The 12,156-nt window shown below is 47.1% G+C and overlaps 2 protein-coding genes across 2 annotated transcripts in view; one reads left to right on the top strand and one right to left on the bottom strand.

Annotated features, from left to right (window-relative positions):
• Nucleotides 1-310: 310 nt before the first annotated feature.
• On the top strand, nucleotides 311-6,821 carry MED28 (mediator complex subunit 28). Its single transcript, XM_084896976.1, has 4 exons — nucleotides 311-504; nucleotides 2,334-2,400; nucleotides 3,040-3,152; nucleotides 4,680-6,821. The coding sequence occupies exons 1-4, from the start codon at nucleotides 346-348 to the stop codon at nucleotides 4,875-4,877; spliced, it is 537 nt and encodes a 178-aa protein (XP_084753102.1). The 5' UTR covers nucleotides 311-345; the 3' UTR covers nucleotides 4,878-6,821.
• Nucleotides 6,822-7,475: 654 nt separating this feature from the next.
• Nucleotides 7,476-12,156, bottom strand: part of FAM184B (family with sequence similarity 184 member B) — a 50,862-nt gene continuing 46,181 nt past the window's right edge. The window contains exons 13-15 of the mRNA XM_084896813.1: nucleotides 11,435-11,539; nucleotides 10,181-10,380; nucleotides 7,476-8,638 (exon numbers count right to left, since the gene is read on the bottom strand). Of these exons, the coding sequence (XP_084752939.1) occupies nucleotides 8,545-8,638; nucleotides 10,181-10,380; nucleotides 11,435-11,539 (399 nt within the window). The 3' untranslated portion in view covers nucleotides 7,476-8,544. The remainder of the gene's footprint in view (nucleotides 8,639-10,180; nucleotides 10,381-11,434; nucleotides 11,540-12,156) is intronic.

Genomic DNA, 12,156 nt, shown 5'->3' with positions numbered 1-12,156 from the left:
GCAGCGGGTACACGGAGCCCCAACACTCTCGGCCAAACTCACTCCAAGCGTTCAGGGCAAAGCCCGGCCCCGCAGCATCCTCACTTCCGCGGGAGGGCTCGGCCCCACGAATTTATTCTCCTTTCCACACAACTGTGTCAAATGCCCTCAATTCTGCAGAAAAAGAAAAAAAGAAAAAGAAAAGAAAAGAAAAAGAAGGAGGAGACCAAACCCCAAACAGCCGGTCTCCCTGACGCCCAATGGAACACAGCAGGCGCGGGGAACTGCCACGTGATCGGCGGCGTCACGTGACCCGCGGACCAGCCGCCGCGCAGGCGCAGTAGACACCTTCCTGCCATTTCAGCGATGGCGGCGCCGCTGGGAGGCATGTTCTCCGGGCAGCCCCCCGGCGCCCCGCCCCCGCCGCCGGGCCTGCCGGGCCAGGCCTCGCTTCTTCAGGCCGCGCCGGGGGCTCCGAGGTCTTCTCCGAGCACCCTGGTGGATGAGCTGGAGTCGTCTTTCGAGGTAAAAAAGGAGACGCCGGGGCGGAGGGGCGCCTGCGTTCCCATCCTCCCTCCAGGCCAGACGTGTCAGCTGCGCATGCGCACGTTATCCCGGCGGCGATGCCCGCAGCCCGCTACCAGCGGGGACGCCGGCCCAGAGGCTAAGCCACTGGCTGTGGTCCCCACCGGGAGCGGTGGCCATGTTCCACTCGGGGCTGCTGGCGGAGACGCGAAAACAGACGGTTCCGGTGGCACGTGGGCTTGAAGTTTGCCCATCCATCCCCAACTGTAGGGCCCCCTTCCAGGTTCCCGCCCACCGATCCCGTCCCACCCGGTTCCTTCTCTCTGGAGCGCCCCTCCCCGCACCCCTGCGTGTTTAGTACGGGAGAGGGGGGGGGGGGAGCGTTACGTTACGCCGGCTCCGTCATGCGCCCCTCCAACCGGGCACCCCCGCTCAGCGATGCTGCAGTAATGGGACCCCTGGAACCGGGTGTGCGGGACTCCATACGAGGGTCAAGGAAGGAGGGACGCTGGGGACTAAGGAGGGAGGGACCCTAGCAGAGATGACCCCAAACGGGAGTTTGGCCCAAGGAGGACCCTGGAGCCCCAAATCCAATAGGAGTCGTCATTCAAAATGTCCCACAGAAAGGGGAGTCTTTTTCTGATTTATTAAACGGTTACAGGGATTTGCCTGAAGGAATATTGTGATTTTTCTCTATTAAATGGTGAGCCGAGACCGTTTTTGGCTCAGTGGATAGAGCGGACTGAAAGGTCCCAGGTTCGATTCAGATCAAGGGCATGTACCTTGGTTGCAGGCACATCTCCGTGGGGGATGTGCAGAAAGCAGCTGGCTGATGTCTCTCTCTCATCGATGTTTCTAACTCTATCCCTCTCCCTTTCTCTCTGTAAAAAAAAATCAATTAAAAATATATTTTAAAAAATCAAATGGTGGCAACGGCAAGCAGAAGGGCCCTCCCATCTCGTCAGTGGCCTAAGCCTGAGCCCAGGTCTGCCTCATTCCAAGGGTGTTTGCTTCTTGCTGACAGGCTCTGCTCTCCTGAGGTTGGAGGGATCCTCTCTGACCCTTGGGCCCCCCACCTCCTGTCCCGTTCTCTTTCTGGCCCTCCTGCTGTGTAAGGCCTTCTAAGGTCATAGCACTGCCTGGCTGAGTCACACACACACTGGATCCTGGTCCCTTTAGGGAGAACTCCCTCTTTGGGACTTGTTTTTCCCCGTGAACCAACCTGGTTCTTCTCTTGCGCCCTCCAGCCCATCATTAGCTGTGTTTGTGGAGTGCCCACTTTGTGCCAAGCAGAATTCTTGCACCGGGTGCATAGTGGACAAGGCGGGCCTCCCACCCACTAGGGGGCAGCTGATAATGGACTAAAAGCCTGGACCAATGTCAGCGAAAAAACAGTACTGGGTGACAGAGGGCACCCAGGAGGGATGGCACTTCAAAAGAGAAGAGGGAGAGGGTCTCTCTGAGGAGGGGATGGTTCGCGTCATGTGAGCATGGGAGGGAGCCGCTGAGGGTAGGACTGGATTAGGGTTCCGGGCCCTGGTGTGGAATGAGATAATGGGGAGAGGAGGGAGTGACAGGAGAGAGAGCAGATGGGGTGCTGACAGATTCCAGCCGCCTGATCCTCTGGTTCTTCTTCCCTGGGTCTAACGGAGTCAAGTCAGTTTACTACATGTCTTCATTGGCATCATTGATGTCTTGTCAGGTGTGCGAACCACATGCTATCAACTCATTGAATGACTTCAGGAGGAGCTGTATCTTACCCTAAAATAGGATTTTTGATGTGTGAATGACATTTTTTTTTTCTTTTGTAACATGTTTTGGCCACACAGGCTTGCTTTGCTTCTCTGGTGAGTCAGGACTACGTCAATGGCACGGATCAGGAGGAAATTCGGACTGGTAAGCATTCCCTCTTTCTAGACCTGGTCCTGACGGCTGATTTTACACTTGATGTGTTCCGGTCCTGCTGGTACCCTCAGAGAACTTCTCTGGGGAAGAAGATTTATGCAAATGGTTCGTATACTGCTGGTTCTCTGTTCAGTTTATTAATTGACATCTTGTGTCATTCATGATGAATTTTTCATAGCGGCATTAGGACCAAGACCGATAGTGTGTGCTGCTTTATAGTAAGTTTTGTTTAGTTTTTGAATAGGTGGAAGCAACAGTCTCTTGTGCTTCCTCCTCTCTGCCCAAGTTCTGCCCTCAGAGGTGACCAGTGGTTCTGGTTTCTTTGTACAATATTTCAAATGTTACTTTTTAACTGGAATCATGCTTCTTGCTGGAACTCTGGATTGTTTTTCTTCAGAAGTGTGCTGTAGCAGGTCTCTTATTCACCTGATAAAAGTATAAATTTATCTACTATCTAATGTTGGCTAACATATGGAAGGCTGGGGGTCAATATCATTGCTGTGGCCGAATTTAAAATCCCAGATTATATCTATGAGAAGGTGATGTTTTGACATTCTGACTGTTCATATATGTGGGAGATTTTTATGTCGAATATTTTTCTTGATTTGATATTTTGTGTGTTTCTTTAAGGTGTTGACCAGTGTATCCAGAAATTTCTGGATATTGCAAGACAAACAGAATGCTTTTTTCTACAAAAAAGATTGCAGTTATCTGTCCAGAAGCCCGAGCAGGTTATCAAAGAGGTAGGAGCTCCGTGATTTCCTCAGCTGTAGGAAGAGCAGTGTTGTCAGGGTCCCGTCTCTGCTTTAAATGGAAACCCTTTTCCATCAGCTATAGTAGGGCTTTACAGACTGGGTACGAACGTTGCGAGCTGTCAACGTTCATGACAACCTGGACAGTAGTAGAGGAGAGGGGTGGGGGAATCAGGGCTTCAAACAGAGATTTCCATATGCTGGCTGTCATGGAAGATGTTTCTTAAAGGAAAGTTACTGCTGCTTGAAAAAGGTTGAAAAGCCGGTCATGGAACTCACGCTGGACAAGAGCTGCGATTTGTGCCTCCCCAGCTGCCTTACCCAGTGCCTGTACCCAGGAAGGGCTTTGTCAGCGAACCCAGAATTAGTGTCCGGCCCGGGCTCCTCCCAGCTCAGGACTTTATCATCCCAGTCATGTGAAGCGGGCATTTGCAGTGTGTGGGGGCTGCCAGGATGACTGGAGAGCTGCTGTGGTGTTTCCTGTGTTGGGCGGGGACCTGCCCCCTGCAGTGTGAAGAGGGAAGAATCATCCGCCCAAACGGCCAGCGGTGCCTCTTATGAGAAACACTAAATTGAGATGGACGTTTTGTGTCAGTGTTTGAAGTAACTCCTTCCACAAGCTGACCAGTTAGAATATTTTTATTCAGTGATTTCCCAGTTGAGAAGGTGAAAGGTGAGGTGATACTCTCATAGTTCATTACATCAGATCAGTTCCTGATTTGAATACTTCACTAGTAACATAGGGGCGTTCAAGGCCAGGTCTTTTTCTTTTTTCTTTTTTCTTCTTTTTTTCTTTTTTTTAATTTTGTATTGGTTTCAGAGAAGAAGGGAGCAGGAGAGAGAGATAGAAACATCCATGATGAGAGAGAATCATGGATCGGCTGCCTCCTGCAAGTCCCCCACTGAGGATCGAGCCCACAACCTTGGCATGTGCCCTTGACCAGAATCAAACCCCGGGACCTTTCAATTCGCAGGCTGACGCTCCATCCACTGAGCTAACCAGGCTAGGGCATCAAGGCCAGGCCTTGATAAAGAATTACAATGCTAGTATTCTTTAGAAAAACTCTTGAAAATGAGATGCTAACACTTCATAATATGAAATGTTAGAACAGCGATTGTGGACTCTTTTAAATAGTTATCATGTGTTTCAGATTCTCACTGTTTTTTAGGTTCTCAGCAGTAGCCTTTGGACAGAGATATTGAATGCCTGGGACTAGGGTGGGAAAGAGACTGATTTCTTTTTGGCTGCTCTTTGATACCTTGGAATATTATAACTTGGGAATTACTTACTAAAAGAAAATGGATTAAAAATAAAAACTCTCCATGTTAGGCAGACATTTGCCATTGAAAGAGTTGCTTTGGGTTATTCAAATAGTGGAGCCAAGCAGCGTAATGATTGGGCTTGGTGTGGTTTAACGGATTTCCTTTGTCTTGAATTCACTTCCTAGTGCTCTTAATTATTCAGGAACTGCATTTGCTTCTCACGAGGCTGCTCTGACTTGGCCCCTTCACTTGCAGGACGTGTCGGAGCTGCGGAACGAGCTGCAGCGGAAAGACGCGCTGGTGCAGAAGCACCTGACCAAGCTGCGGCACTGGCAGCAGGTGCTGGAGGACATCAACGGGCAGCACAAGAAGCCCGCCGACCTCCCGCAGGGCTCCCTGGCCTACCTCGAGCAGGCGTCCGCCAACATCCCCGCGCCCATGAAGCAGAACTGAGGAAGGCCGCGGGGAAGGGTCTCTTCTCGCTTCTCAGTGGCGTGACATTTGGGAACTCTGCCAGAGAACGAGGCGATCTTAGCTGCATGCTCCCACCTAAAATGTTCCCCGTTTTTTATAAGCTCTTACTTTATTACTTTATACAATGTGCATCGCTTTGGTAAACCAAGAAAATACTCTTGTTTCTAGCAAAATTTAGACTGTTAGTGTGATGCCACTAACATTGCTTTTTATGTTTGTTTGGGGGTTTTTTGCTTATTTTTTATGTTTGTGTAACTTTTAATCTGTTTGTGTTTCCAGTTTTAGACTAGTTTGAATCATGAGGGGAAAACTGTTATAGACTTTTATCTTAATTAACCCCCAGTGGCAGTAGGTAAAAATATGTAAATTTGCCACGTTTCTAGACTTTGAACTACCTCAAGAAGAGGAATCTAATACAGCAATGTTTGAAATACGTCTTTTGTAAATACTCGGAAGAGGATTGTCATAGCCCAGCTGAGTGCATTGGTAATACAGTAGGATCCTTAAGTTGATGTTGACTTTTGTTTGTGGTAAGTTTATATTTTGTGTGATGTTTGTTTACTGTTTGGGAGGCTGCAGGAGGAGCAGTGACGTAAATTTTGTCCCATTCTGCAGTGAAGAATCAGTCTCAATAGCAGACCCTGTTCCCACTAGCACGATGGGCAGAGGTGAGGTGTGAGGGTTAGTCTTGTTTGTGTTGTTTATGTTTTGCTTTTGTGGAGCAGAAATTTTCCATTAAGGAAGGTTCTTGGGAATGGGTGGTGTCAATTCCAGGGGGCGGGCCTCGGGGTTACTAACCCTAGGTGACTTACTCTCCACAAAGAGCCTCAGCATTTGGGAAGATGGTTTACCCTCTCGGTGGTCACACAGGCCAACACGATTTTTTTTTTTATATATATGTTTTATTGATTTTTTTACAGAGAGGAAGAGAGAGGGATAGAGAGTTAGAAACATCGATGAGAGAGAATCATCGATCAGCTGCCTCTTGCATACCATACCCACTACTGGGGATGTGCCCGCAACCAAGGTACATGCCCTTGACCGGAATCGAATCCGGGACCTTTCAGTCCACAGGGTGACGCTCTATCCACTGAGCCAAACCGGTTTCGGCCCAACACGATTCTTGATGGATCTGCTGCTGCTGGGAAATACAGACGGGCGCTGTGTCTGCCTGTCCCTGAAGGAGCTTTCCTTTCTGGGATGTTTAGTCTCTGGCTAGCTTACATCCCTTTACCCCAGACAAGCGCCACTGTCTCCTGAAGAGGCAGTGCCTCTGGGGCTCGATATCTTGACTTGTTTGTTTCTCCAGCCTTGAAGGCCCCTCCCCATAGGCATTGTCAGTGGTGCCTGAATGCTCCCTCAAGCCTCCAAATGCCCTCCCTGCTGCCTCCCCTCCCCCCAGGACTCAGCACTTCCTGCCTATCAGCCTTGCTTGGTGCTCATTTGAGGGTTAGTAGTAATTTGTATGTGTCTCTGTGCTCCTCATGAGAATTAGGCTATTTTCCTCTGAACATACAGAGATCATGTATTATGCGTCTCTTGTACATAGTACTTATTACCCATTATTGTTTGTGCATGTATGGTGTACAGCTTGAGGCCACTTAGTCGCCTCACTGAACATGTGTGAGTTAATGCTTTAAAAATTTTTTTTTCTCAGATGGAAGCTACATTTAACATGATTTCAGGGTTGTTAACCTGGCCATCTCATGCTGATTAGAAGCTCTGATTGGCAGCTTTGGATTTCTCCATTAAAAACTCAAACTGATTTAGGCATCTTTCAATAATAAAGGGGTTCTTGGTGAAAAGTTCAGGAACTGTCCTTGGTGCTTAGTGAAAAGACTTCGAATTAATGTATGTATCAATTACTGCCATTTTTTATTAAATTCAAAAAAATTCTAGCAAATAAATAATTTTTCAATCTTGTCTGTTTGTAAATATCATTTTCCTTTTAACGACATCTTGCTGGTTGGTTGATGATCATAGAAATCCCTCCTTCAATGAGAAATGAGCATTCAGCTGGGAGTTCCCTTGTCTCCTCACTCCCATGATGATAGAAGCATGCAAAGACTTAGTTAACACGTGTTTAATGTGTTAGAAATTGTAATATGTGTTAGATCTAGAAATTGAACAGGATCTTTCACTTACCTGCAATAAGAAAGGAGTCCAAACAGGTGCAGAGTCTTGAGTACAATCCTGTCCCTACAGCAGGTGCACTGAGGTAGGGGACAGCAGAATGAAGGAAGCCTGCTCTGCTAGTCAGGATCTGCAGGGTGGTGGGGAAATATTTCAGTCAACAAAGGTAGAACTGTGTGCAGTGTTTAAAACAAGATACAAAATCCTACAGTGCTCACTAAGCAGGAAGCAAAAGACAGCTACAAAATACTTGATACTGAAAAACAATACAGCATGTCACAGGTATGGTAACAAGTATTAGCAGTTAAAAAATTATCAGGGCCATGTGTTTTGATAGTAAATTCACCTTTAAATCCGATTGAGGTCAATGTGAACTTTCCATTTCCAAGTTCAGTCTTCATCAAATTACACCCTTCTTTTGGAAAATCAATACAAGTCACACCATTTTTATTGCACAGTTGTTTAAAGTTTTATTCAAAGAGCAAAGATTTGACAGTGCATAGAATAAACAACTGTTCATGGGCCAGCACCAGAGGATTGAGAATACGTTTTGCCCATTAAAATATGTATTAACGTTTTGTCAAATCACACTGCTTCTTCAGAGGGTCCAACAGCTCAGTGTGGCCTGAGCAAGGTCAGCACCGTGGATGGCACATGTCCCCTTTAAGCTACCAAGCATCCATGCAACGGGGAAGCAATGCATCATGAGGCAAATGGCCCACACCCAGAGACCAGAGGTTCAGTAGATCTTTGACTTGGAAGAACGGATAATCTAGAAACCTTCACAAATGGCCAAGTTGACATTGCTGACTGAAACGGAGGTATGACGGGGCGGGGCTCAATTATCCACAAATCCTGGCAGTGCTTAATTTGAATTTGTGATTGGCATCATTGCCATATGTTGCTTAGTCCTCTTAAAGCCCCATTTTGAGGTAGGTGTTATCCCCTCTATTAACTGCATCATGTCCAGATTAAGGAAGTCCAAGTTGTCAAGATCTTTGGCTGTTCAGTCCTAGTAGCTTCCATTTGCTTGTTTGGTGTGTAAGTTGGCTTTCCTGGTGATTTGGAACTTTGTTTTATTCCTCTTCTTCATGAGGTTAGAGGTGCATCTTACATTATATCACTGACTTAGAAACACTTTTCAAGAGGATCTGAGTTGCATCCTGGAAAACGAAATCCCTTTCAAAGTAGACTGCGGAAACCACAAAGCAGAGCGCCATCTTTGGACACAAAATTCTACAGGCAGGTCATGAGTGACATTAACAACGTTTTCCTATGATGTTTTCGCGTTAACACGGGTTCCTTTTACCCTCACGTCAAGGATTTGCAATGAACGGTGCCACAGTGAAACAGTATGAAATGTCAGTGCCGAAATGCGTTTAGCTATTGGATGCAAATCAAATGACAACGCAGGTTATTTGGTTGATTGGTTTTGTAGTTCATTCCCTCAGTCAGATGCTTTAAAAGAAATGTTTTCCCAATGTCCTTTCTGGGATGGACCCCAAGGATCGCTTCAGAAAGAAAAGTACTTGGTGAACCACTCCTGGTGGGCACAGCTCTGTTTCTGCTGGGCTTCTTTGGGTTGCGCTGTTTCACCATCTTCTGTCCTGAACAAAAAATAACAACGAAAAGGATTAGATGGTTTTGAGATTTTGAAAATTACTCAGAAAACATCTTAATACCCCACCATCTTTTCTGCTTCTTGACTCTTTCAAAAGTGCTGGAACGTGACTGGCCAACATTAGCCTCTGGAAACCAGTTGTGAAGGACAGGGGCGAAGGGAATGTCTAATTCCAGATTTGAAAACCAAAGGTTCTCCGTTGTTTCACTTAAGATCATGAGGCATATTTGCAACATTTATTCCAGGCACAAATACATACAAATCCTATCTGATAAAAGAGTAACATGCAAATTAACCGTCACTCTGCTATACCCACCAGCCACACCCACCAGCCACGCCCATCAGCCAATTAAAAAGCAAGTATGCAAATTAACCCCAACCAAGATGGCTACGGCCACAGAGAGCAGGAGGGAGGCTTGGGTTTCCCTGGAATGGAGGAAGCCAAGCTTTCTGCACACCCTTGCTGGCGGAGGGTTCCACTCAAAGGTACAGTTTCAATTATACCCTGTTTCCCCGAAAATAAGACAGTGTCTTATATTAATTTTTGCTCCCAAAGATGCGCTACGTCTTATTTTCAGGGGATGTCTTATTTTTCCATGAAGAAGAATACAGTACACATTTATTGTTAAATGAAAATAAAGGAAATTTATTACCTGTATATGGTACGGTAGTACAGTAGTTGTCAACACAAACCAGACAAACTGTGAATCCTACAGTATCAAGAATTTACTCATTTATTCAATGACAATCATGTCATCATCTTTTGGAACATCATCATAACAATCCAATTCCTGGTGAATTTCTTGTGACTCCTGGGGGGGGCCTTATTTTCGGAGGGATGCCTTATATTTCACTCAGAAGGAAACCTGTAAGTAGGTCTTATTTTCGGAGGATGTCTTATTTTCGGGGAAACACAGCAGAAGGTAAATAAATTCCAACAGAAATGAAGGTAGGCACTGAGCTGGAAGAGGAGTCTAGGGTTTCCCTGGGTGATGGAGGAAGCCAAGCTTCTACAGCCCTGGCGGGCCTAGGCCTCCACTCCAGGCTATAAAGTTTCAATTATAGAAGACACATAAATTCCAACAGAAATGGCTGCCACCACAGAGCGAGCATGAGGCTTGGCTCCACTCCAGGCTAAAAGTTTCAATTGTAGAAGACAAATAAGTACCGCAAGGTAGGCAGGGCCTTAGGAAAATGAACATTTTAGGAGTGGCTCTTTCTGAAATGCAAACTTCTAAGCCCAGAATTAAAAATGTTGCCTCTGAATGAATTCAATGCCTCTTGTCTAACCATGAAAAAAAGGGGGCAGGAGGGTGGGGCTTCCTGGAATGTGGTACCGGGAATAGTCCCTCTTCTGAAGAATGGCACATTTCTCTGCTCTTACACAGTCTTCCGTTTGCGGGACTGGGTTTTCCCAGGCAGGGCTTGACTTTGTATGTGTCCCGGTGTCGAGAATGGCACAGGTGCCAGAACGGAAGTCCAGTTCCCCTCCTGTTACGGGAAAAGGAATCACAGCGCCTGCCCCTACCTGGTGGCCGCCTTCACATCTAGAGGCTGGGTGGGCTTGTAAGGCCGGCCGCCCCCGGGGCTTGGGTCCAAGCTGGGGGACTTGGTGATTGGCGGGGCGCTGATCCTGGAGCTCAGGTCCCCGCTCAGAAAGTTCTTCGCGTAGGAGGCGAGGTTGGGCACGCTGACCACTCGGCTGGGCACGTCCTCCATCTTCTTTTTCTGTTCGTGTTAAAGGACAGGCCTCTTAGCATCGGGCCAAACAGGTGTTATTATGGAAGTAAGTAACACCCTCCCAGCCCTAACCGGTTTGCTCAGTGGATAAGAGCATCGGCCTGCGGACCTGAAGGGTCCCAGGTTCGATTCCGGTCAAGGCATATACCTTGGTTGCGGGGACATCCCCAGTAGGAGGTGTGCAGGAGGCAACTGATGGATGTTTCTCTCTCATGAATGTTTCTAGCTCTCTATCCCTCTCCCTTCCTCTCTGTAAAAAAAGTAAGACCCACCCAACCAAAACCATGCCATGAGGACGCAGTGCTTTTATTTACGTACTTCCATATTATTTTTCAAAGCATTTCCCCCTCTAATCTATTTTGTGTTTTAAAAAAAAAACACACACACACATGTCCACAATCTTTTATCTGAAATTCCTGGGGACAGATGTGTAATTCAAAGACCTTTGTTTCGATTCTAAAAGGCCACATAACACCACCAGCAGGGGCTGGACCCATCTTGTCCTCAAATGCATGACTATTTCTGAAGTGAAACTTACATTTTGTCACAGTAAGAAGGATATATAAAAGTCATAAATGACCTTATATCAGTTCAGCTGAAATTAGGTTTACTGTTCTGCAACCTATTAAAAATATGTTTTTGAGCTTTTAGGATTTGTGATAGCAAATGAGAGAGTTGGTGAATATTCTTACCGTAACAAACTCCGTAAGTATATAAGGGAAAAAATGTTAAGAAGTGGAGGATTCCTGCTCTTCTCACCCTTCTTCCTACCACCAATTATTGATAGAACCACTATTAATAGTGACACATTTATTTACAGAAATTTTAGAAAAGACAAAAAAAAAAAACACCATGAAAAATAAAAATACACATTGTCTTCCTAGCTAGCTATGAACACTGTTTAAGCACGGGTTATTTTCGGTGGGTCTTAGTGAGCATCCTTTTGACTGTCTCCCAGTCGTTGGTAAATCCGCTGCAGGTGCCTTAGGAAAATGAAACCAGCAGATGGTGCCATGTACCAGAACCAGCAGAACCGACCTACCTTCATGGAAGGGGTCAAATACCCTGGGTGAGGGCTGAAAGAGAAGGACCGATTCCGATGGGACATGGCGCTGGGGAATGCTGCGTAGTGAAATCTCCTCTCCTCCTGCAAAACAGCACAACTGCGTCTAAGCGAGCCTAACCACACGGCACCGGCACCGGGCGGCTGTGTGAGGGCGGGGGACAGAGAGAAGGACGTCCTGCGGAGGGGAGGGGAGCCAGGGGGTAACCCAGCTGCCATCCAGGGAAGCATCTTTACTCCTGGAGTCTCTGTGTCCCCATCCCTTCTCCTAAAGCAGGGGTCTTCAAACTACGGCCCGCGGGCCACATGCGGCCCGCAGAGGAGTCTGATCCGGCCCGCCAGGTTTTTTGGGCAGTGAGCGCAGCCGAGGTGTTACAGTAGGAATTAGTAGTTCATATAGTCCGGCCCTCCAGCTCTCTGAGGGACCGTGATCTGGCCCCCACTTTAAAAAGTTTGAGGACCCCTGTCCTAAAGCAATGGGCCAGCTTATTGGGAATGCCTTGCAGTGTTTCCCAAAGTGTGGTCTGCGTCCCCCCAGGGGCACGGGAAGAGTTTGGTGGGGGTACGCGTTGCACCGGAGTTCGGTGGGGATGTGCACTGCACCGTGCTTAGCTGCGCCTAATTCTACATCCTCATGAGTACGAGGGGTGCTCAGCGTTACGAAAATTATAGAAGGGGTTCACATATGTCAAAAGTTTGGG

The sequence above is a fragment of the Pipistrellus hanaki genome (assembly GCF_964339955.1).
Source record: "Pipistrellus hanaki genome assembly, chromosome: 1".
In the NCBI taxonomy this organism is placed as follows: Eukaryota; Metazoa; Chordata; class Mammalia; order Chiroptera; family Vespertilionidae; genus Pipistrellus; species Pipistrellus hanaki.
Note: the sequence above shows the minus strand (reverse complement) of the source record. Positions and strands in the feature narration are given on the sequence as shown.

What these genes read in the sequence shown, in the direction of transcription:
- MED28 (XM_084896976.1), top strand. Translation starts at nt 346, where the DNA reads ATGGCGGCGCCGCTGGGAGGCATGTTCTCCGGGCAGCCCCCCGGCGCC. An exon ending in AGCTGGAGTCGTCTTTCGAG is followed by an intron (nt 505 to 2,333) that starts GTAAAAAAGGAG and finishes TTGGCCACACAG; the next exon opens with GCTTGCTTTGCTTCTCTGGT. An exon ending in CCGAGCAGGTTATCAAAGAG is followed by an intron (nt 3,153 to 4,679) that starts GTAGGAGCTCCG and finishes CTTCACTTGCAG; the next exon opens with GACGTGTCGGAGCTGCGGAA.